This window comes from Pan paniscus, chromosome 1 (genome assembly GCF_029289425.2).
Source record: "Pan paniscus chromosome 1, NHGRI_mPanPan1-v2.0_pri, whole genome shotgun sequence".
NCBI lineage: Eukaryota > Metazoa > Chordata > Mammalia > Primates > Hominidae > Pan > Pan paniscus.
In genome coordinates, this window is record NC_073249.2 from 69585084 (window position 1) to 69610016 (window position 24933).

Here is a 24933-nt window from a genome sequence, read left to right on the forward strand (position 1 = left end):
ATGACCACCTTCTCTCCACCTCCCCCCAATTTCCCTCAAAATATTTGATCTCCTTTTTCCTCCTCATGCCATTCTGACTCTCAGTGGCCTTCCCGGGGATAGAGCATGTGAAATCCTGCTGCGTCCCGCAAACATTTTGAGGGAAGGTAGCAAGAAACAGCAGCAGGTACAACCTGGAGAAGCCCCATCCATCTTTTCCTTCCCACCTGGTGGGATGGACCCTTGCACCATCAGTCAGCCCCAGAAAAACAGGGCTCTTCAGCAGGACCTGTGCGATAGGAAGCCCACCACCAGCCATCAGCTGCCACTTGGTTCTGGAGTAGCTCCAGCAGACTGGTGTGTGAGCCCCACAGGCAAAGGCAGCAAGGAAAATAAACTGGGGTCCCCGCCCTGCTGTTCCCACCGCCCTCTCACTCCCAGGCCTGGGATCCTGGCCCACAATGCACTAAGCCTGCCCCAGCCCAAAGTACTTGGCAGGCTCCAGTGGGGGACAGGCTGGGGGCCACGTGTCATGATGGGACTCCAGGGCGTCAATGAGCCTCTCCCGCAGCGTCTGCACGTCAGCACCAGCCACTGTAAATGAAAACAGGCGTGAGCGGAGTGTCAGGAGAGCAGAGCTGCTTCCACAGCACACTGGCCACCTTCACTCCCAGAAACAAAGGGCCGAGGGCACAGCCAGCTCTGACAGAGACAGACGAGGCGTCAGTCCTTCCCTGTGCTAGAAGAATGGGGCTTGAGTAGTCCTCCTGTGGCCCCAAGTAGTGCAAGGACACCCATCCCTCAGACAGGAAAGAATCCCTCAGAACTGGGAGTCGTCAGGACTTTCCCCAAGGGCTCTGGTCTGCTCTCTGGGTGCCAACCCCATTGTGACAGAAGAGCTCTTCTGGGAACATGGTGCCCCTGCCCCGACCCTAGGGCCCTGGATATGTCCAACCTGAAGGGCTTCTTCAACCTGCCTTTCCCTAAAGCTGACTGGGAGGATAGTTTTGGGAAGACACAAGTTAGGCTTCCCGTGGGGACCGCCTCACCCTCGACCCTGCCGACTGCCAGGGCTTTCTCCACCCCAATAGAAACCCAGGTGAAGAGGGAGGTTGGGGGAGGAAGATGCTAACAGGACAACCAGAGCTGGGCACCCACCTGGAAATACTGCTCCCGAGCCGTTCTTGGTAAAGGCCTTGAAGAACTGGAAGCAAACACACAGGTGGGCGTCAGTGATAGATAGTGGCCAGGAGTGCAGCCACGCAGGCCTGCTCTGAAAATCTGCCTACTTATTCAATGCGGTGGCTGGGCAAATCACTTAATGTTGTTGAGCCTGTTTCTTTTTTCTTTCTTTCTTTTTTTTTTTTTGAGACAGAGTCTCGCTCTGTCGCTCAGGCTGGAGTGCAGTGGCGCGATCTCGGCTCACTGCAAGCTCTGCCTCCCAGGTTCAAGGGACTCTCCTGCCTCAGCTTCCCAGGTAGCGGGGACTACCGGCGCCCGCCACCACACCCGAATAATTTTTTGTGTGTGTATTTTTAGTAGAGATGGGGTTTCACTGTGTTGGCAAGGCTGATCTCGAACTCCTGACCTGTGATCTGCCCGCCTCAGCCTCCCAAAGTGTCAGGATTATAGGCGCCTGGCCGAGCCTGTTTCTTCATCTGCAAAATGGTGAATTGGGGGGAGTTGGGGGGAGGTTGCTCTAGGAGCTGGACACTGGCTCCCTCCCCTGTTACCCTCCCACAACCCTCAGAAGCATCCATGGAACCTGTGGGCAGCAGTTCATACACTTTCCTCCTCGAGGGCCATTTCTATGCAGCCCAGTACCTAGCATGTAATTACTAACCAATATTTATCGAATGGATGAGTGATGAAGTACCATTGCTGTTTTCCTTTGCAGACCCATCTGAAAACATGAAGTGCAGGCACTTCCTACGTCCCTTGGGAAATGTCAGCTTGCTTCTATGTCAATGTGCCCTTGCTCCTTACTTGGGAAAAGGGGCTTACAGGCTGCTGTCTCTGTCCACTAAGTCCCAGCCCAGCACAGCAGACACAATCAAGGAAGGGGTCTCCAGAACAGGTTCTCTTGAAGGGGGGACCTGAGTCCCTGGGGAAATATGCCTTGCTACAGACTAGCTGATTTAACTCATCACTTTGTCCTCTTTTCCCATGTACATGACACCCCAAGCCTAGTCTGTCACCTCCTTGGGGCAAGAGGACAGACCGAACAGAGCCTGACTCCTGGCAATCTGGGCTTCTGCCCAGGCGGCAAGACAGCTGCCAAGGCTTTTGCCTGTGCTCTTCCGATTCAGGAGGGAACACAGTTGAGTTGTCCTGGAAGCCGGCCACTGAACTGCCTAAGGGAGAGCCTGCAGGCTGGGAAGAGGCTTCTTCCTGTGGGACTCTAGCCTCGGGGCCACTTTTCACTACCTTGGACTTCTGCCTCCAACAGCCAAACACTGGTTTCCTTCTCCCTCCTTGGGATAGAGCTGTTTGGCCTTATCCCAAGCTGGCAGCTGAGAACAGGCCCCAGGCTCTGGCAGACCTCGTTCAAGGACTGGTTCTGCTTTGCTCTTGCTGTGTGACCTTGGGCAACGCGTCAACTGCTCCGAACCTTTGTGTTCTCATCTTTGAAATGAGGATGACACCATCTACCTTGAAGACTTGTGAGGATTCCATGACCATACACCTAAAGTACTTAGCATGGTACCTAGTGCATACCTCAAGGAACTGGTACATGTTAACTGTACCATCATCACCCACCACCAGCATCCCCTTCCCTCCTTCATACCTTTTAAACACTAGGAACCATGATCAGCTAGGACTTGTTTGTTACAGACATTTGTAGGCAGAAAATCTCGAAGCCACCTGCTACCCTCTCCCACATGAGGAACAAAGGCTGCAGAGAAGCCACCAGTCTCTCCCCATCTGCAACCTTCTGCTCCCTGTGACTTCCCCCGGGCCCTTACTCCTGCTCACTGCTTTACTCTCTCTTTTCAAAACATTAATATAAACTTTTATTGTGGATGAAAACCATCCACTTATACATACCACACATATTTAAATAGCGTTCTTTACAGTTATTTAATTTTATTGGCCTATTAAAATTATGTTATCCTAATACTTAAGAAAATGATCATAAATTTCCTTGATTATGAGATAGTATTGATAATGTAAGTTACGGCATTTATGGACTGACACTTTTTCATGAACAAAATTGAAGATATATCTATTTGGGGTTTGGTTTGCCGACAAATAATAAACCAGGTCAGGTGCAGTGGCTCGCACCTGTAATCCCAGCACTTTGGGAGACCTAGGAGGGAGGATCACTTGAACCCTGGAGTTCAAGACCACCCTAGGCAACACAGTGAGGCCCCATCTCTACAAAAAGTTAAAAATTAAAAATAAATAAAATTTAAAAACAAAAAAGAAACCCGAGGGTGATGTTGCGCTGCAGTTATTCATGGTGATGGTGCTCTTGTTTATTTACAGACAGGTTACACTTTGGTTTCTACACATATGAGAACAACACTGACATCATGAAGCCTTGAGATGGGTGGCTTTCCCACAGCTACAGCTGTTATTTTCACCTCTGAAAAGTAATATGGTCATTTTTTTGTCATCAACCATCAGGTCACCCACATCTGAGCAGGTGCCCATATTAAAAGAGGCTTGCATTACTTCTACCAAAAGGCAGCCTCTTCAGGATGGGTGCAGTGGCTCATGCCGGTAATCCCAGCACTTCGGGAGGCCGAGGTGGGCGGATCACTTGAGGTCAGGAGTTTGAGACCAGCCTGGCCAACAGGATAAAACCCCGTCTCTACTAAAAATATAAAAATTAGCCAAATTTGGTGACATGCACCTGTATCCCAGCTACTCAGGAGACTGAGGCAGGAGAATTGCTTGAACCTGGGAGGTGGAGGTTACAGTGAGCCGAGATCACGCCACTGCACTCCAGCCTGGGCGACAGAGAGAGACTCTGTCTCAAAAAATAAAAAAATTTTAAAAAGGCAACCCCTCAAGATCCCAGCAGCCACAAGCAGCTTGGAGTCTGACCAGGAACCTCGGTCAGCCAGAGTGGCCCAGGGGGATGCAGGGACCCCAAGAGCCTCTCCCCAGGATGCAGGCTGAAGGGAAGGCCCTGCTGCACCTCAGCTGTTCCCTTCTGTCCTCAGAAGCTTCGCACCCACCTCCCAGGCCAATGTCTCCTCCGAGTTCTGGCTCCCACGCCTCACGCTCTTCAGGAACTTCTTCCTAGCCATCTCTCATCATTCCTCTTTTCTACTACAGCCGCCCAACTAGGCCTACAGATAGATTCGAATCCTTCTAGTCTAACCCTTAAAAAAGGAAAGGATGGGAAGGGAAGGAGGATGGGGATGAAGAGAGGCCCTCCTTCCTTCTCGAGTAACCGCATTTCCTTCCCGTGTCCCCATGCTGCCAACGTTCCTGGAACAGCGTCTGCCCTTGCTCCTCAGACTGCTCTCTGGCCATCCCCACAACCCTCAGCTGAAGCTGTTCTAGGGAAGCTCCTTGGTGACCTTCTCTTCAGCCACTCCAGTGATCTCTCCCCGCCCTCCTGGCCTCTCTGTGGTACAGATGTTATTACTGCCTGCTTTGTCTTCCCATGGCGAGCATTTGTCATCTTTCGTGCCACATTTTGTGGATGCTCTCCTTTGTTGCTTTCACGTTGCCACCCTCCCCTGGTTGGCTTGACACTGACCAGCCTTACTTGGCCCCCTTGCCCTGGTCCTAGCTTCACTTTCGACTGCTCTCCTGTGCCCACTGCCCACCCCCGTCTCCTACCCCGGTCTCTCCTACAGACACATGTCAGGTCCTGACACTCTTCTGTTTAAAAAGCTGTTGAAGGCACTGTCACAAAGAAGTTGCTCAATCTTGCTTCTAAATGATGAGTGGATAAAGGGATCAATGAACAAACCTATCATTTCTCCCTTGCCAAAGCCAATGACTTTGTCCAAATGATTTGCCATCTAAACCCTCTGCATCTCAGACCTCACCTGTCCTAGACTCCTGGTTCTTCCTGGTGGCCTCCACTCAGGTGTCTGGATACAGCCCCTCCCCCACCATCCCCAAGACTGAATCACCCCTCTCCCAACCTGCTTTGCTACCTGTGTTTACCTCACCCAGCAACTGGTCCCCCTCCCTGCCACCCACACCATCCCCCTCTTCAAAAACCCGTCATCCAGTTAGCTGACAAGTCCTATGAATTTGACCTCCGTGTTACCTCTTCAAAAGTCCTCTCCTTCTCCACCTGCCTTGTCTAGACCAGGCCCGACAGATGATGACGTATTTTTGGGTCACTGCATCAGTCCCCACCTTTCATGCTCTCAGAAGTTTTAGTATGCTCAATCTTTTCATACTCCAGCTATCTTCCTCACTGCTACTAAGGTTAGTTTTCTAAGGCACAGTTCTGGTCTGAACATTTTGCTCCTCCTCAAATCTCTTCCATGACTCCCCACTGTCAATGAATAATGTCCAGACTCACTGCATTCAAGGCCTTCCAGGCTCCAAACCCAAACTCACCTCACATTGCCCTCCATTCCCGCCACTCCAGCTGCAATGAACTTCAACCTGAATCCACCACTCACCCATGCACCCACCTTTGACCAGGAAGCAGGACGACATTTTATTTATCTCTGCAAGCTCCACAGTGTCTGGCATCTCTCAATAGACATCTGTTCAGCTGAACAGAGAATCTCTGCCCTTTGACCATGCTGGAAGCCCATGTGGAAATCAAGTCAGGGCACATTTTTGTCCTCTGATTAAAATGTATCCTTATTAAGTCAACCACTGGGGCGTGTGCCCTGCCCAAGGGAAACCACCACAGCTCCCTGGAAGCAGGCAATTAAGACTTTGGGAGTGTGTTGCTTTTCTCCAGGAGCAGTCAGCACCCAGCCCTTTTCTTTCATCACTTTACACAGGAGCTACTGGAAGACCTCTAGCTGCTCCCTAATGGCAGAAAACCAGGCAACACCAGGCTGGTCTTCACAAAACTATGGAGTGACTGCTTTCTTGGGGCCAAAAGAGCTCAAGAGAAAGCACACTTCCCAGGGGTGACACCGATGGCATTCAATTCCAGCTTTTATAACGTTTTAAGGAAAATGGTCCAGCCTCCAGATATTTTTATGGTAAGCCCATGAGGATCCATTACCTTAACCACTTCCAACACCATGGATTATCCATGGAGAAGACCCCAAAAACAGCAGCTGACTGCTGAGAAAGGGGCCCACCTCCTTTTTCCAGAGAGAGACAGGAGATATCCTGGAGTCCTGTCTTCCTCCCTGACATCTCACCTTCTAGCAAAAGCCACAGAAGGTAACAGCCCAGACTCTGTACCCTCACAGGGCGTCCCTGCTTCCAAACCTGCATTCAAGGACCTGCCATTTCTGGGCTCCCTCCTCCCCCAGCTCTGCCTCATCCCTCAACATGAGCCTCTGCCCAGCTGGACGAGTCTCCTCAACATGCCACCTCGCCCTGCCCACAGAGGGCCTTGGCTCTCACCTTCTCGCCTGCCTATAAGGCCCGCCCACATTCCTCCTCTCTCCCAGCCAAACCCCATCTGTCCTTCAACACCAAGTAGAAGTCCCCTCCTACACAAACTCCTCTCTGACCAGTGAAAGAGCTCCGTGAGCCCAGCAAACTCCTGTGGCATTCCCTGGGTACCTATCCCTGGCCGCCTCTCACTGGCCATGGGCTCTGGGGATCTCACGCTCCTGGCCACGCCTGCAGTGGTGAGTGCGGTGCTGGGCACCCAGCAAGTAGGCCCGCAGTGGCTGCTGACAGATGGATGGACTGCCACACAGTCCAGCAGCAGCCACACACCAGCTACCAGCAGCCCCATGGGTGGCCCAGGAGAGAGATGGGACAACGGGAAGGAAGCAAACTAACTTTTACTGAAGTCCAAATCACACTAGCATGGTGGCACTTGCATATGGCAGACCTCACTTCACACTTGGCAACGGTCCTCTTAGGTGGATGTTATCATCCCATGTTTACAGACAAGGAAACTGGGGCCCACGGCTGGGGCACTGATAAGTGACTTTCCAAGCCACATACAGTAAGCAGAGAGGCCTGGATTTGAAACCACATCACTGATCTCCTCAGAGCCTCGAAGAGAGAAGACCTGCCCTTCCCCACCCCTATGCTGCTGTGCTGTGTACCCCTTGCTCTGGCCAGGCCTTCGGCCATAAAAAGTCCCATTCTATTCCCACTGAAGGGCACTCCTGAGGCCCACGGAGAAGCCCCTTGACCCGGAAGTTCCAGCCTCTAGGTTGCCAAGCTCCAGCCAGAACCTGCAGCCAACCAGCCCCTCCCTCTCCCACACCTTTGTTTCCTTCCAGCTGGGCTCTGGCTCCAACCTGATGGGGACCTGACACAGCTGGCCCGCCCTTCAGGGCCCAGGTGTTTGCTAAACAGGCTGGGCTGGTAGAAGCTCACTGTTTGCTCATAGTGACAAGGGGCTGGAGGCAGAAGAAAAGGACAGTCACACATGCCACTCGGGGAGGCCAGACTTGTGTGTGGGCCTGTCCCCATCATACCAAAAGCACTCTCTCCTCCCCCTGCTTCGCATGGGCCCTCGCTTTTCAGCTCTTCATGGACAGAGTGCAAGGACAGGCTCCAGCCCCCAGAGGGCAGCAGGCAGGGCAACAGGGCTATGTCTCTGGCCCACCAGCAGTCTCCAGGTCAGCCTCTGCCAAGGGCACACAGGTTCTTCATGGCCCCAAATCTCTGGATATTGGAATCTGTTTGAGTAGTGTTTTCCAAACACTAGAAACAACCTTGTAATGAGCTGTCAAATCAATGTATTTAATCACAGCCGTATTTAAAAAAAAAATAGAACAGAAAATATCACAGTTTAACTGCACTTAGTAAGAATCTTATTTTATGAAACTTTTGGTTTAATGATAATAGATACATACCAACTTTGGGATCACAGTGTAAAAATGTGTATTGCTTACAGTTGGTCACAGTAAGAAACTATTTGAGAGCTGCTGCATAGGACCTCAGAGCAGAGACCTGCCAGCTCAAGCCACTTGGCCTATGGACTGGGCACTGGGTGCCTCCCCCTGGCCAAAACTGAGCCACAGGTTCCTCAGGAGAGGCAGGAAAGGCTTTGCCGGGGGAGGCCACCGTGTTGGTCTGTGGACAGATGACTACCAGACTGGCTCTGCCAGGTGCTGCCCGTCTGGAGGCAGGGGAGGGCTGAGGAGCCCAGCGAGGGCCCTCCCAGTGCCCCTCCCACAGCCAGCCAGGCAGTTCAGGAGATGGTGACTCACCTGAGGCATCCAGGCTGCGTGCGCTGCGTGACATGGGGTGGCGCTGAGGAGCCTCTGACCTCCTGGGCCTAGGCCGCCTCCTTCATCCCTGCTGTGCCCAGCCTCTCCCAGGCAGAGTCAGAAAGCTCAGGTGTCAGGCCCTACAGAACTCCAATCGGTTGTCTTGCCCTGGCTGCCGTACCAGTGTCAACCCCTCCCCTGGGGGCTGGGCAGTGGCTGCACCCCTGTGGCTCATGCTCACTGGGAGAAAAATATCAGCCTGTGAATGATGGTTCCTTGTGCCACACTAACTTGCCCACAGCTTCCCACTCAGGGCCACTCACCCTGGTTCAGCCAAAGGAACAGAGTGCCCTGTTTGAATATTCTCAATTACACACCTTACGGCCAAGGATAGCACCATGTCCCTGCCAGGAAGGCCTTTCATTTCAAAGGGATGATTGACATGCAGTCTCTCTGCTGCCACTTTTCAATGACGTGGCAGTAGCTGTTGGTTCGCTATCAGGAGACCAACCTGGTCTCAGCTAAACCTGGGGCCTGGGGGGCCCTGACCCTATGTGGTAACAGTTTAGGAAGGGACTTCTATTAGGTGTGGAAACCCTGAATCCAGTGGGGGTTGCACTGGGATCGAGGAACAGAAAGGTCACATGGAGTTAGAGTTGGATGTTCCTGGTGGAGACACGGCCTTACTTCCCGGATGGATGTTGCTGGGGTAATTAAGCTGAGTTCTGGCTCACAGTTCTGCTTGAAACTTGGCCGCCCCTACCCCCAGCTCAGAGGTATCTTGTTCCAGGGACAATGCTTGGCATTTCAGCTTTCAAAGGCATTTCCTAATAATCCTTAATGGCTACAGAAGAAACTGCTTTTCTAGATGCCATTCTGGTGGGAGGGTACATATTATTTATAGCTGGTGCCACAGAGACAGAGATTTGAATTTGGCTTCTCTAATCTGGAAGAAAACTAATTGGATTGGAGCCAGGCCTGAGCCCAGGGGAGGGCCCTCACCATAACTGCAGCAGCCTTGCTGCCCTGGGCTATCCAGGGCCTCCTATTTGAGAGCCTTGGAAGCTGTTCAGACGTTAATTAAGCTGTTGATGCCCTGCACTGGGCAGGCTGGCAGGTAAGGCATCATCAGAGATCTCGTGCCACTTTCCACCAGAGCGGGGGTGACAAAGCCCTCATGCCTTGGGTGTGATAACTCCCGTGCCGGGGATCTCTGCTGCCTGAGGCACTGACATTCTGACAGTGGGGTGAGGCTACCCTGACAGGTCCCTTCTTAGCCACCTGTGGTTCAAGGCATTTTTGCCTGAGGAGGCTGAGGCTTGCCAGAGTGTCTGGGGTCCCTTTGTGGGGGACCACTAGGCTTCTAGAGTCTGACCCTGCCCACAGGTGGGTCAGAGCCTGAATCCTGGTTTTATAGAGTTAGATCAGACCTCTTAAGGCTTGGAGGTCAAGAGGGAGAGCAATTGAAGAGGACCTTGGGAGGTGGGAGCTCTCACCAGCCCAAGTGATGATCACCTCCCAGCTCAAATCAGAGCAGCTGAAATCTGCCCATCCCGACACATCCCACATGGTCCCTTTCCCTTATAAAGGGAAACAAAGCAGGCCCAGCCTGCCTTCCCCTCCTGTCAGTCACACACCCTCACAGTCGGGAAGCCAGGGATGTTGAAGTCTCTGCAGACTGCACTGTTGGTCTCCTCAGCACAGTCCAGGGCGGCGAGATACAGGGCCGGCCTCCAGGCTGAAAGGACAAAAAACCCAGGGGTAAATAAGAGGGGCTGGTACCCCCTCTGCCCACCCATCTCCCCTAATGCAATGCCTCACCCCTGCCAACCCCAAAGCACCTGATCCCAAAGCTCTTATGACAAAGGTCACACCTTCCTTGGAAAAGGACCTCTGAGATATTCCAGTTGGTCTGCATTTCTAGCGTCTCACAAAAGGGAACCTGTGTTTTGGATGATTAGCATAAGTCATACTGCCTCATAATGGTATCTGTTTCCCCATTACTAATCGGGGCCAGGGATGGGGGCTGAGAGATGTTGAAGGAGTCTGCCCTGCTTCTCGCCATCCCCCCAGCCCCCCACCCCCCAGGAAAAGCCCTGGTATTGCCTTTGTCCCTGGGGCTCTAAATGGGATCAGTTCCAGAGGGTGGAGAACATGCCTTAGGGGATCTGGAATTCCCCAGGGGACCCTTAGGGAAGTTTCCTGGGGCCAGAGATACTGGTAGTGGGCAGAGCTTGAGTGACTGGGGTAAAGGGTATCAGGAACTGGGTCCCCAGACAGAAACAGGAGCATCTGGAATCCAGGAACTGCGGGGAAAGAAGCCTGAGGCCAGAGTCTGGCCCCTGCATCAGGCCCCGGGCCACAAGGCTGCTGGCCGCTGAAACATTGGCAGAGAGAATAATGGCACCATTCTGGGCCACAGCCCAGGATCTGAGAAGAAACAAGCTCATATACCAGGCAGCTCTCCTGAGCTCAGGTTCCAGGTCAGGTGCCCCGTGAGCATCCACCAAAGTTCCACCCACATGGAGGCTGCTCCAGCTGGAAGCCAAGGTGCGCACAGAGGAAGACACACAAGCCGTGAGAGGGCAGTGACAGGGGCCAAATCATGTGGCACAGAACTCTCAAGTTTGGAGAGGTCGGCCCTGCAGACCAAGGCATGGGCTCAGCAGGAAAGGTGGAAACAGAGTTGAACCTAGACCGTCGGTCCAGTGGGCAGGGAACTGCCTGAGCAAGGTGGAGGAGGAGAGGACTGGCAGAAACCAGGCTGCCTGGAGAGGAGGGTTTTTGGGAGGCATGGGAGCCAGAATAGAAGGGAGCAAGAAGAGACCAGACTGGGAGTGTCTGCCTGGACAGCTCAGGATGACGTCCATGGCAGCTGGACCCACATGCGTCTCTGAGGCAGATGAGAGGAGGAGGAGGCCTGCCTGGTGGCAGGCACAATTCCCATTTGAAGCTCATGCCCCAGGGGCAGGGAGTGGAATTTACACAGGCAGCCCACCCAGCACCCATTAAGTACAGAACACTAATATCTGAATAACATCCCTGATGGTCACAGTTTTAGCAGGACCTCTGACCCCACCTGATATGGTCTGGATCTTGTCCCCTCCAAATCTCATGTTGAAATGTGATCTCCAATGTTAGATGAGGTGAAAGGTATTAGATTAGGTAGTGAAAGGTATTAGATCTTGGGGGCAGATCCCTCATGAACAGCTCGGCACTGTCCCCTTGGTAACGAGTGAGTTCTCACTCTGAGTTCTCATAAGATCTGATTGCTTAAAATAGGGTGGCACTTCCCAACCCCCTCCTGCTTCCTCTCCTGCTTTGCCTTCTGTCATGAGTAAAAGCTCCCTGAGGCCTCCCCAGAAGCTAAGCAGATGCTGTGTACAGCCTCCAGAACCCTGAGCCAATTAAACCTTTTTTCTTTATAAATTACCTAGCCTCAGGTACTTACTTTTAGCAATGCAAAAGCACCCTAATACTCCACCCTAGAACTTACTCCTTACGATGTCTCAGAAGAACACAATTTCAGAAGGTATCAGAGCTCCTAAGAACACTTTACGCCTAGGGAAGGAGTGTTACCCTTACCTCCATGAGAGAGATGCAGGAAGAGCCTGGCACACCCTGACGCATCTCTGGAAAGAAGGCAACTAAGCTGGCCCTTCTTGGGACTGATACAAGGGAGGGGGCTCTGGGAGCTGGGAGGAAGGCCTGTGGCCACACCACCCCCTTCTTTCCCCCACCTTTCTTGCTGGTAGTCTGCTTTTGGCATTGTAGCTTCTGGACTCCTCGAAGGAGGGAGGTGGGTGGGGGGTTGGGAAGAGGAAGTAGATGGAGGTATTTACCAGAGTCAGACTTCAAAAGTATTTAGCAGAGTGAGGTGAGCTACATCCTATGATGCCATTTCCCCAACCTCCTCAACACCCCCCCACCACACACTTTTTGGGGAGCCTTCTTGACTCCCTTAGCACACAAGGATAGCAACTTGAGCCTATCCAAGTATCTGCAAGCTGGGGTGCATCCTTTGGCTTTAAACCTCACCTGCAAGGCAGCCTGCACAAAGGCAGGTATGGTCAGGGCCTGTTGCATGCCAGGCCCAGGATGCAATCCCTCTGCCCCTACCGGGGATTGCTGATCCCCACCTGCCTCCACATCCTGTCCACTCTCCTCTGAAGTCTCTTCCCTCACCCAAACCTCCATCTCTTCATGCCTGTCCTAGGTTGGCATGAACCCGTGATCTGGTTTTTTACTGACCTCACCTCCAACCTACCCTCCGTGTCCCATGAGCTAGTACAGGTTCTCATGGCAGGGCTTCCAGAGAAACATCAACATATTATTTCTCTCCTGGTGAGGTTCTAATGTGCTCCACCCCTCACTGGCCTCTCTAGCCACCAAATGATCTTTTCTTTCTGTGGATCTGATTATGTCAATCTCTATTCAACATTCTCTGGGGGCTCTGACTTTAGAAGAAAATCTACAACCAGAAGGCAGTTCTTCATTTGGCCCCTGTCCACATATCCAGCCTCCTCTTACGGTTATTTTACGTTAAATTAAGTCATAGATATTCATAAAATATCATTTCTAGGTAAATTAAAATACTGAAACATTAATTGCTGAACATAAGTTTAAAGTATATATGCTTTGGCATCTTGTTTTTGTATGGCATAGAGAATATAATTGGGTCTGTAATAAGCATGAAAAGCTGAGGAAACATGTTTCTAGAAATTATGAAATGGTGAATGTTAATAGAAGACAGTCCACAATGCTTGCTAGTTTTCACTAGAAATTAAGATTACTAAGGAGTAAAAACTAATTAATATAAGCAACTAAAACTAAAAATAATAAGGGACATAATTCTGTATGGCACGGTTTATAAAGGAAGTCATAAAATGTAAGGATGTATTTTAATTAAGGGAAAAAGAGAGTCATTTTGTTCTAAAGTAGAGTGACTGGTTATTTCACAATGAGAAAGAGGAACAGTACAGGACAAACCAATGGATACAAGGAAGTTGTGAAGAGAAAAGAACTTCAAGTGTGGTCAAATGGGCTAACTTATAGTTTTTGTGGTTTTTTTTTTTTGATGAGCCTTAATATCAAAAGTACACTGATGAAAAATCAGAATTTGGTCCTCTCTGTTAAAACAAGGTTTTCTTGAAGTATTGATCTGTTCTTAAAAGGAAACAGTGAAAGGTTTTTCTGTACCTTTTAGGTAATTCTCCTAAAGAAAGATCCTTTGTTTCATCAAGATGATTCCCTGTGCTTCATGTTGTCTTTATTAGGTCCTTGATTACTTAAGAAAATGGAGTCCTCTCTATAAAAGAGCTGTTTTTTCTGCAACAATGTAACATTCTATATTTTCCTTTTGAAGTCTTTTAATTATCATTCTGGTTAGATGAACGACTGTGACTTAACAGTGACCTGTGATCCTATTTTGATCAAGTGATTTTTTTGTTTTGCTTTTTTGTTTTTGTTTTGAGATAAGGTCTCACTATGTCATCCAGGCTGGAGTGCAGTGGTGCGATCGATCGTGGCTCACTTGTCCTCAATCTCCTGGGCTCAAGTAATTCTCCCACCTCAGCTGCTTAAGTAGCTGGTACCACAGGTGCACACCACCACACCTGGCTAATTTTTTAAAATTTTAATATAGAAATGGGGTCTTCCTATGTTGCCCAGACTGGTCTCAAACCCCTAGGCTCAAGGTATCCTCCTGCCTCGGCCTCCCAAAGTGTTGGGATTACCGTCATGAGCCACCATGCCCAGCCTGATTAAGTGTTTTAATTTTAAACCTTTGACATTTTGTACAAATTTCCCAAAATCAAATTCTAAATTAAGGCTTTCTGAACTTGAAGTAACTTTGGAACATTTCAGGGGGCCCTGAAACATCTCAAAGATTCTGCAAAGGAGAGATACTAAACTAGTTAGGCTCATTTGATGTATTAATTATACGGGAAGCATTGTCAAACAAGAAATGATGTTTAATCTTCTTTGAGTTATATTTATTGATGTATGTTTATACTTGCTATTAAGGTGTATCCCCAAAATTATATGATATTCCTAGAAATATGATACATTATCAGCCTTAATTTTGGTTATTAGGTTAAAATGTTGTATGCACAGCAATAACCAAATTTCCCTGTCAATTGTGTCATTATTACTATGAACTCTCATCAGATCTTTAACCACAACCATTTTAAGTCTTATTGTCTACAGTTAATTGCTTTATTCTGATGTTTTTCTAAAAGCTTTTTTCTAAGCAACTGTAATCCTAAAGTGCTTCATCTTCAAGGAGATCCACGGCAAAGTCTCTGATAAGTACCATTTCTGATAACTTCGAGATAATATGATTGGACTGGGAAAGAATTTCCAGAACTCTAATGAAAAAAACTGATGGGTCTGCAAAACTGATAACCAAGATCAAGCACAACAAGAATTAATTACATGAGACTAAATGAACTAATGAAGAATTATGGGTTTTTCTGGTTTTTAAATTTGAAACGTTGCTGGTTCTTTTTAATGTTTTGTTGTCCAGATTTAAGAAAACTTATTTTCTTTTAAGCTATCTATAGTTTACAGCAATTTGGTAAGTATACTCTTGTGAACAAAAATGGAAACATTTTCCCCCTGCAAGACCTCTCTGGAATTCAGAAACTATTTGTGAATATTCCTATTTTTATGGCAATACTGTTATTTGCATAAGTTCAATAAGTATCTGCTCTCTTTACAACAGGATACAATAGGAAACACTGGTCATATTACCAAGGTTTTGAGTGTGATGCCATACTTGAGAATATACCTATGATGAATCTATAGGTACTGCAGGTGAAATCTGAAGTTGGGCTTGGGTTGACTTCCTAGCCTTGAGAAGTTGTTAAAAGTCCAATCTGAGATTCCTTATCGATAAGTTCTAGCAAAGCAAACTTAAGAAGAGCCTATGTGGTCAATCACTATTCTTGCCACACTTATGTAAATAATTAGGCCAAGTCTGATGAGACTAAACATATTCTGCAAGCAAATTAGTCTGAATTTTATTTTATTTTATTTTATTTATTTTATTATTTTATTTTATTTTAGATGGAGTCTTGCTCTGTCATCCAGGCTGGAGTGCAGTGGTGCAATCTCGGCTCACTGTGACCTCTGCCTCCCGCTTACCCTGATTATCTTTGGTAGAAATGGGGGTGACTATAGAGAGAAAAAATATGTTCCTAAAGAAAAACTATAGTACATCTGTTATTAGATTGTAGCCTTGTTGATCATTTTTAAGTTTTTATCATCTACCTATAAGATGGATTGAATTCTGAATTCTTCCAGTTTCTTCCAAAAACTAGCTACAATTCTCCAACTAAGAACAGGAACTGTTCTGTGCCTAAAGCCCTATAAGCAGAAGCTGAACAACTTGATATAGATTTCAAGGGACAAGTGTCATGCCTGATGTGTACGCTACACAAAGAGCTCACCAAAATGCCCAATGCCATAACCAGAGACAATCAAACTGCAAACCAGGACAAGAAGTTGACAACTTCATGCTTTCCCAAAACTTCTGAACAAGAGTTTCATTGGAATAAGACTTCCACTTTATCCTTGATTACGTCTCCTTTTTTTGTCTGGCAGGATAACGCTGTAGTCAGAATTTCACAATCAGTGGCTTCTGTGGGTAACTTCACAAACTGTTGGATTTGTCACGCTAAACCCAGATCTTTACATGACCAAAGGGATCCTTTAGTCCGCCCAGTGGGTAACTTCAGCAACATCCCTAACACAACTGTTGTTCAAACTGTACTAGTGGTGCCTTTCATAGAGTCAGACTTTTAGACCCATGTGTTCTCACTTCCTGCTTTAATTTAACCCAGTCATGGGATACTAGATAATAGAACTGCTACCTACTAGCGAACAGGGAATCTGTGCAATTGCTGACACTTTCTGTTGCACATGGATAGACACATAGTGTATTGAGACTCAGTTGCAAAAAAATGAACAAATAGTACTTGCTTAAAAAGGGTAAATTCCTCATCTGGCTCATTCTTTGATCTCTTCAATTTTAGTTGGTTTGGTTCATGGGTCCCTGGCTAAGCGTCATATTGTAAACTCTTAGTATTATCCTGGGGAGAGTCATTATAGTAGTTTCCCTGTTAGACTGTATCCTCTCAAAGAGTCTTAAATGTCTATATGCAGCCCTCTGCTGAATGCTAAATGGTCTCTCTCCAGCTGGAATGATAAAACTCCAAGAAACGCATGATAATGACGACACCTTAACCTATAAATGATGTGTTAAGACCGAAAACCCAGAACGATGATTACTGAGAGTAGTGCTGATGCCCTGTTTTAGTAACACTCTCACCTAGGTGAGAACCTGACCAAAATGGGTGAATCGTTAAATAATATTTCTAGGAGGCCATTGGTTGGGACTGAGCTCCTGCACAAGGCCCAAGAGACCAAACCAAGATGGAGTCCCTCAAGCTGAAGTTCCACGCCACCAAGCCAAAACTAAGCTGTCGATCTGACCTTCCAAGATCAGGAGAGACTGAGTTAACAGTCAAATCTTCAAACAAGCCAGTTTCAGCCAACATACAGAAGTCTCCTCTGCTTTAACCTTTAAAAGGGACCGAAATAACCAATCAGATTTTTGATCTGTTTCTACTTTCTTCAGCCTTTTTCTGTCTATAAAGCCAAACTCCTCTGCTCAGCTCATCAGAATACTCATTCTGTAAGACAGAATGTGGTGTTGTCCGATTCCAGAATCACAAATAGAAGCCAGTTAAGATTTTTGAATGTGGTGTAATTTTGTCTTTTGACAAGTAACAGGAGATGGAATAGAGAAGGTCCTTATGTGAGTGCTCCATTGTTAAAGCAAAGCTGCATTTAAGCTTTACTGTCAACGCAATGCAGAGCTGGGTGACAGAGGCTTTTTGAAGTGTCAGGTGTCTTAAATGCCTAACACCAAAATGATCAGTAGTATCAGTTTAGCTCTACTACTGGGGAGAAAACCTTTTCCTGGTGCAATTATTGCTCTGAACAGCGTAATTTTTCTACCAACCACAGAATAAATGGACTAATGGAGAGGGGAAGGGTGGCGAGGCAAGAGAAGTTGGACAGCTGTAAATCTTGGATTGATGGGTGAGGGGATGCCTTCTGGTAGGGGGCGTTGTGGGGATTCTGCTGAGCCCCCACTGGGGGCTTGGTCTGGAGTCAAGGGCAGCGTCCCCTGCCCCACTCACAAGTGCAGGGAGGGCACTGGGTGGAGCAGGAAGCCTTGCTTGGAGTTTAACTGGCTGCAGCACCGTGAGCTCCACATGTCTCTCTGGACCTCTGCTTCCTCCTGGATCAGCGAGGGCCAGGATGAATGATCTCTAATGCCCCTTCCAGCTCTGACAACCGTTCAGGTGCTGGATGGCAAACAACTCTTAACAAGAAACATGCAGCCTCCGAGTGTTAAGTGGGTCTGGACTTCCATGAAGACAGAGGCACAGATTTACCCAAATCACCAAGAGCCAGTCAGTCCTGGTGGTCTAATGACTAGAATCTACTGACCCTCAGCTCTGGACTCTACACCGAAGTATTCAGGAGCTCTCCTGACACAAAGAGTTAGTTTATGCCCTGTCCAGCTAGTCAGCACTATGCGGTCACCAACTCATGCCTTCCTTCCTCCTTGCTGACAGTTTCTGGGCAGTGACGTCACTGGATGGACAAAATGCCTTCTCTACCCCTCACACCTGGCTGACACCCCCGGTCTGAGTCAAGAGGATCCACAGCACCAGCAGAAGGTTCTACACTCACGCTGTCATTTGGAATCCTGTGAGGCTCAGGCCACTGGCCACCATGAACGTGCAGTGGGCTCCTACTCTGCACCAGGCTCTGTGCTGGGAATCACAGGTACACATAGCAGATGTGGCCTGTGCCGTGGAAGAGAAGGGGGGCAAAACCAACACTGCTCACTGTCACTCAAACACACGCCTTACGAACCTCACCTCCATAGCTCAGCACATGCTGTTTTTCCACCTGGAGTATCCTTCCTCCTCCACCCACCTCTCTACCTGCCCAGGCTCCAGAGAGCCAAAAAGAGCTGGAGTCAATGACCTCCTCCAGCATCTGTGTAAACCTGGAAAGTTACTTACCTGTTTTAAAAAAAGAGGAAGACAATATCCATAGTACAGATATTTTCCCGGGTAAGGATTGTCATAATAATGGCCTGTGAAGGCCCTTAGCAAAGTGCTGGCATAAGGCAAGCGTGTAATAAATAACTACTGGCATGAAGGCCTTTGGAGATCAGATTAGCCCTCTGTGACTTTCCCCTCCCCTGGGTTCCCATAAGAAATGGCTGAACCACTCCTTTGGCCTTTTTCAAACACAGCTTTGTAACAGTTGCCAATTTTCCTTCTATGAGTAGCTCATTTCCCCAACTGCAATGCAAACAATGCTTATCACTCAACAAATATTTGCTGATTGATTAGCCAGTGAATAGCAATGAAGGTCTAAATTGGATACAACCAGTTTCCAAAACATACAGTGAGACAACCGGAGCTGCTCTGGAATAGAAAGGGGATAAACCAGGTTCTCAGAAACACATGCTCTGCCCCGGGGCAGCAGGTGCCTAGAGAATCTACTGCCCTAGTCACTGAAGAAATGAACCCTATTCAGTCAGATTAAATGCCTGAAGCCAGCCAAATATGGCTGCAAAATTCTTCTCTCTCCCTGTGACCTTCACTCTGTCTCTGTTCCTGCCTCAAGATACAGGTGTCCTCAGCAGACAGCATGGGCAGTACTCACACAGCCCAGGGTGGGATGAGCACAGCCCTCTGCGGGCCCACAACCAACCTTTCTCAAGAAACCTCAGGGCACAGAGATGAAGCGAGACCAACCCTAGCTTCTCAGCAGGGCCTCACCAGGGAACACCCCTTTGGGTTAGAGTGGAGGACATTCTTCATTGCAGGCTGACAGCAGATTCTGCCAGTGCCCTCCCAACACGATCTGGCTCAAGGACTGACTCACACCAATGGCTCACAGGAGACCTCCAGTTTCCACTGAAATCTCCCACCTCCCATTTACCCTGGCTCACCCCCACAGACTTTGATCCTTCCATTTCCTTTTCAGAGGTTAAATTCTGATTTCGCTTTCTTATTTTAGAGAAAGGCTCGATGCACTGGGAAATCCTGTTTGGAAGTGGTAACCCTCATCCAGGAGCAGAATGGGTCAGTATCTAGACATGCAACTCATAGGAAAACTAAAAACTCTGCATTGCAAGAGGCCAAACATGTGAGTCAGCTGGAAGCTAATCTTTCCCTCCAGCACTCTCAAGAAGGAAGAAATTCTAGAATAAGTCCATCTGCAGCCACTGAACACCTCTTATAACCTCAAAGTGGAAAGTGATCTGGGAATTTTTATGATGTTCATGCCCACAATGTCCCCTGAGATTACCTTCTCTTAGGTGTTCCAGTTCCATGATCCATGTTCTTCCTCCCTCCTCCCCTGACCAGATGTGTTGACATCACTCCTCCCCTGACCAAATGTGTTGAAATGGTGTGAAGCGCTGCTCAGAAAGGCACGTTCAGCTAATGGGACCAGTGAGGCATGTAGGCAAGTGTAAACTGGAGGTCAAATCAGCTTATAAGTTTCATTTAAAAATAATTATCCAGGACCATATGGCTAAAAGACGTACACATGGTTCCATCTCGCCTCTTCAGAAACCAATCTGCAAGCTGCTCAGGAAAAGAGGGAGGGTGAGTCTGAAAACTAACATCTACAAAGGCACTGTTCTACCACAAAGAGTTGAATTTATCAAGAAATACCAACAGTGGAACAATGGTTCCAGTTCCCCTTTCTCTAGAAAGAGGCCTATTTCCAAAGATGCCCACAGTTCTCATTCAATGACCATTTCAGGGTAGGAGGCCGTGCTAGCGACCTAGCACCAGAGTCAGGAAGTAACTCCATTCAGAGGCAGCAAGTCAGGAACAAATCACTATCACTATACCACTCCTGCCCGCCAAATACCCACTACCTGGGCTAGGTGGATGTGTGACACCACAGGAATCTTTAAATTGTGGAAAGGAAACTATGAGACAATGTATGCCGAGTACTTAGTAAGGTGCCTGAAATGATAGGTGCTCCGTAAATATTAATTACTATTATTACCATATTTCCTCGACTCTAAGTCTTAAGTGTTTCAAAATTTTAGCATTTCTGTAATAGAGTTCACCTTCAAATCTTTATACATGTAGTGGTTTTTTCCTATCCTTCTACCCCTTGGGCTGTCATAAAATGAACAGTGTGTCTCACAGTTGATGGTGTCTTGGAATTCAGGAAATATAGTTTTGGTGCCCCAACCAGGGATTGGGAACATGGAGCAAGAGCCAAACACGCACCAAAGGCCTCTGTGTGCATGTTAAAATATAAGGGTCTGAGCGGGGGAAGAGAGAGAAGGATGTGGCCCAGAAGCTAAGGAGCTGGAGGCGGCAGGTCAGGAGAGGCCCGGAACAGAGATAGGAAAACTGCCAGGTGGGCATACCCACATCAAAGACAAAAATGAGAAAGGAAGTCTATGTACCACCTGGTCAACCAGTTGAGGGAGTGGAGAAAGGTGGCAGGGAGGCAAAATGGATGCCCGTTCCCTTTTCTCCCCAGCACTGACCCACAGCAGCTAGGGAACCTGGCAGGAAGATGACATGGGTCCCTGGACGAGAGGAAGAGGACTGCCACAAGGCTGGACCAGGAAACGGTAAGGTGTCAGCGGACCATGCGGAGGAAGGAACAAAGGAGACCTCTCGCAGGGAAGGAGGCAGTAACCTGGCGGGGGACGAACCGGGAGAGCAGAGCAGGTCTGGGGGCCCAGGCCGCGGAGAGGGAAAGAAGCTCGGGATGAGGGCCAAGAGGAAAAGGCAAGGGAGCGGGAGGCAAAAATGGAGCTGAGAAACATGAAGGTGGGGGGCGTGGGATGCGCGGAGAGGAAGAGGTGGGCGGAGGTGACTGGAAGAGGGACGCGCTCCCGGAGTAGGGGGCTGCCCACCGGGCAGGTGGAGGGGTCCGGGCGGCGGCGCACGGGGGAGCGGGCCGCCCCCGTTTCTCACCTTTGACGTCTTCGGCCAGCGCCTTCCACGTCGGGGCGAAGGCGATGCAGTGGCCGCACCAGGAGGCGAAGAACTCCACGGCCCAGGCGCTGCGGGAGCCCAGCACCGCGCCGCGCACCGTGTCCGCCTGCAGCAGCGTCAGCGGGTCGGAAGGCGAATAGAGCGCCGAGCGCGGGGCCGCGTTAGCGCCGGGAACCGCGAGCAGCCACAGCAGCAGCAGCAGCAGCGACGGCGGCGGCCCGGAGCCGCGGTTGCACCTCCCCATCCTCGGCGCTGCGCTCACCACCACACGCAAGCACCGGATGAGTCGGGTCCCGGCGCCGCGGCACCGCCTGCCTCCGCCCGCAAGGAGGAGCCACGTGGCCCCGCCCCTGAGCCCCCGCCCCCGAGCCCCCGCCCCCGAGGCCGGCCCAGCCACCCCGCCCCGCCGGCCGCTCCTGGGCGCGGGAGCGGGCGGGGCTGAGCTTGTTGCAGGGGCTGGCCCTGGCCGGGCGGCGAGCCATCCTTTCGCGGTCCGCCGAGGCCTCAGAGCAGCGCGACCCGGGTTCCCGCCTCAGGCCCCAGGAGGCGAGGTGTACAGTCCGGTAAAGGAATGGAGCGCCCGCCGAGCGGTCGCTGCGGGGGTAGCCTCGCGGAGGTTGTTTGGCCTCTCACGGCCCCCGTATCCAACGGAAGACGAGTCCGTTGGAATAGACGACCCGGATTTCGGCTGTTGTAGGGCAGTTCCTGGGCTCCCGCAGAGCGATGAGACGTTGTGAATTAGATGTGAGAAGAGGGGCGCTTGGTCTACGACCACCAAGACCCCACAGGATCGATGCACCCAACCCTGCTGATGACCATGACCATCTAAAGGGGAACATCATTTGAGGGGCCCTACTCATGGATCAGAAGCCCCTCTTCACTGTGGGGTGCGCTGGGTTGGCGGGCAGTTGCCGTGGAATCAGTTTCCTCAGGACCCATATCTGACCACCCTCATAAGGTTGTTAGGGCGATTCCAACATTCGGGGTTCCCAGCAGCCCAGATCCCCCACATCCAGCTCTTCAGCCTACTCAGAGCTCTCCACGCTCACTCACATGTCCCTCTCGCAAGTAGCCCGATCAACTCACCTGGTGTCATGGGCACTAAGGTGTTAATGGATTTTCTCTGGTCACCTTTGCAGCTCCACTGTTTTGAGTGAGTTATTTTAAGGGGAGAAGGTGCTCCTCAGACGGTTGTCACAGTGATATTTTTCCTTTGTGACTGCCAGGTTAGCCCCTTTCACCTGTAAGAGCTTTGAGCCTAGATTTGTTACTCATTTATTCAAGTTTTACTGAGTGGTGTCATGCCAGGCACTTGTTTAGGTATAAGGATAAGGCAGTAAACAAAATATAGACTCTAGGGACGTGGAACTTACATTCCAGTGGGGGTAAAGAGATGATACATAAGTAAATGTAGATCAGATGGTGACCGATGTTATGAAGAAATATAGACTGGTGTAAGAATAGAGTGGCAGAGGAGGTGCTATTTTACACACGAAGATCAGGGACAGGTCTACCCTTAATATTTGCAAGAACTGAGTCAGTAGTACAAATGGAGGCCCACGTATCATGTCTACATATTTTAAAACTACAAATTAAACGGTGATGTAAAATTCCTATCTTTTTATCTTGACATGTGTACCTTCATCATAATCTGGAAGGCCACATTTAAGTTTAGGATTCTTGGACCCTTCTGAGATACACCCTCGAACGTAGTGCTTTGGAGGGGGAACATGTCCTTGGCCCTCAGCCTTCCTTCTTCTCTTGGCACCCCAGCTCTGTCCCATACTTCAAATGGCCTTTTGCCCACACCTATAACAACGACATCTGCACATCAGAGTTTTGTCCACACCTCCTACAAATAGCATCCCCTTGACCACCCCTTGCTCCTCAGGAGGATAGACCTTGGGAAAAGGCTGAGGCAGCCTGTAGCTGGTGACCTGTTGCTATTGCGGCACTATTTTCTAGGGTCCCAGGAACTCACAGTATGCTCTAAAAAGGAGAGGGGCAAGAGCTCTGAGTGAGTACATCCCGTTGGCCCGTGGGCTTTCTTGCCCTATGGAAAGGAACATGGACGGAAGAGAATCAGGTGCTCAGAGCCCTAGATTGGGGCTCCTCTTGCCCCAGTCTTGAGGCAGTTCTAAAGAGGTAACATTTGAGCCAAAGACCTAAATGAAGTATGGGAGGAAGCCCTGTGGGAGTCTGGGTTAGGAGCACTCCAGGAAGTGGTCCAGAGGTTGGAGTTTTTACTCCCTTCATGTGTTCATATCTGTCTGCCTGAAGTCTTAAGCTGCATAGAGAAATTATGTGTTAGCCAATTGGAGTGTTAGTACCTTGCTAACTCTCCTCCCCATGACGCAGCCAATTCCAGTTGCTGGGTACTCCTCCCCGGGACTCAGTCCCTGTACAGCTTCTGCTCTCCAACTTTTCTCGCTCCTAGCAGCCTCTGGAACCAGAATGGACGGTCCTCTAGTAACGCTGGATTCTATGGGTTGGAAGTACTGCAGCGGCTGGATCAGGTTCCAGTAAAGTTTTGTACCTTCAAATGTCTCTATTGTTAAACAGTGTTGTAGTTATCTTTCCCATGGGCCTAGAAATTAAGGAGACAAATGTCTACTGAACATGCTGAGTGCTTGAGAAAGACACTCCAGATAAATACATAAAGACTTGCTTGTTTGAATATCTGTTTCAGAGCATCAGAAATGGCAAAGAATACAAACTATTTGAATGGAATAGAGAAAAGTTTCTTGGCAATGGTGCCAAAGAGGTTTAGGACTGAGAGTTTTAAAGTCTGGGGTTTCTGTATCTCATCAGAAGGGGGATTTTCGACTTTTTAAAGTCTTGGAAACCATTGTTCAAACAGAATCTTGAAACTTAAACAGATAAGAGCAATAACAAAGATATAACCTAGAGCAAAACCCACTTTCTGTGGTCAGTGGGGCTCCCTAGGCCTCTATTTGACAATCACTGGTTTAGAATTAAGAGCAGAAAACATAAGAATCGCAATTGCCCTTCTTGCGCTTCCTGGAACTTCCTGGGATGAAAAGGTTGCGGAAAAGGAAATCTACTCAGAAATGGGTGTTGAGAGAGGAAGGGGTGCTGTGGAAAACCCCGGAAGCTGGAGGGAGCACTTAGAAATTCCTACCGAAGTCCCCTTTTCCCCCTTCCTACATATAAGTTGTAGGAAAGGGGGCCGAGATGAATCAGATGAGCAAATACTCATGGTGTGGGCTAGCACTTTGCACCTGCTGCTCTAAGGATTTACAGATGGTACTCATTTAGTCCTCACACCAACCCTCAATATGAGGGTTGATATTATACCAACTCTGAACCTCAACATGAGGTTGATAAACCATTTTTACAGATGGGGACTGAAGCGGAAGGGGCCCTGTTGACTTTACCACTTGTGAATCATTCATGTGTTATGCATGAATAAAAGAGAGGGAATTTGGAAGTCTGCCACCCAAAAATGAAATAAATTATGAGAGGAACGCAGCTTATACACAATTCACATAATTATAGTGAGCAATAGAAGAGTGTTTGGTAAAATATGTCACCCAGTAGCATTAGATGACTTTCCCCTTACTCATTCG

General features: G+C 49.1%; 1 protein-coding gene across 3 annotated transcripts in view; it reads right to left on the reverse strand.

Moving 5' to 3' along the window:
- Positions 1 to 21711, reverse strand: part of QSOX1 (quiescin sulfhydryl oxidase 1) — a 43236-nt gene extending 21525 nt beyond the window's left edge. For 2 of the 3 annotated variants that reach the window (XM_034941761.2, XM_034941754.2), the window contains exons 1-4: positions 21323 to 21696; positions 9908 to 10008; positions 1138 to 1183; positions 471 to 573 (exon numbers count right to left, since the gene is read on the reverse strand). In XM_034941761.2, coding sequence (XP_034797652.1) covers positions 471 to 573; positions 1138 to 1183; positions 9908 to 10008; positions 21323 to 21587 — 515 coding nt within the window. In that variant the 5' untranslated portion in view covers positions 21588 to 21696. Of the gene's footprint in view, positions 1 to 470; positions 574 to 1137; positions 1184 to 9907; positions 10009 to 21322 lie in introns of all 3 variants that reach the window. The other variant, XM_034941744.3, reaches the window with a different exon arrangement.
- Between the last annotated feature and the right edge of the window lie 3222 nt (positions 21712 to 24933).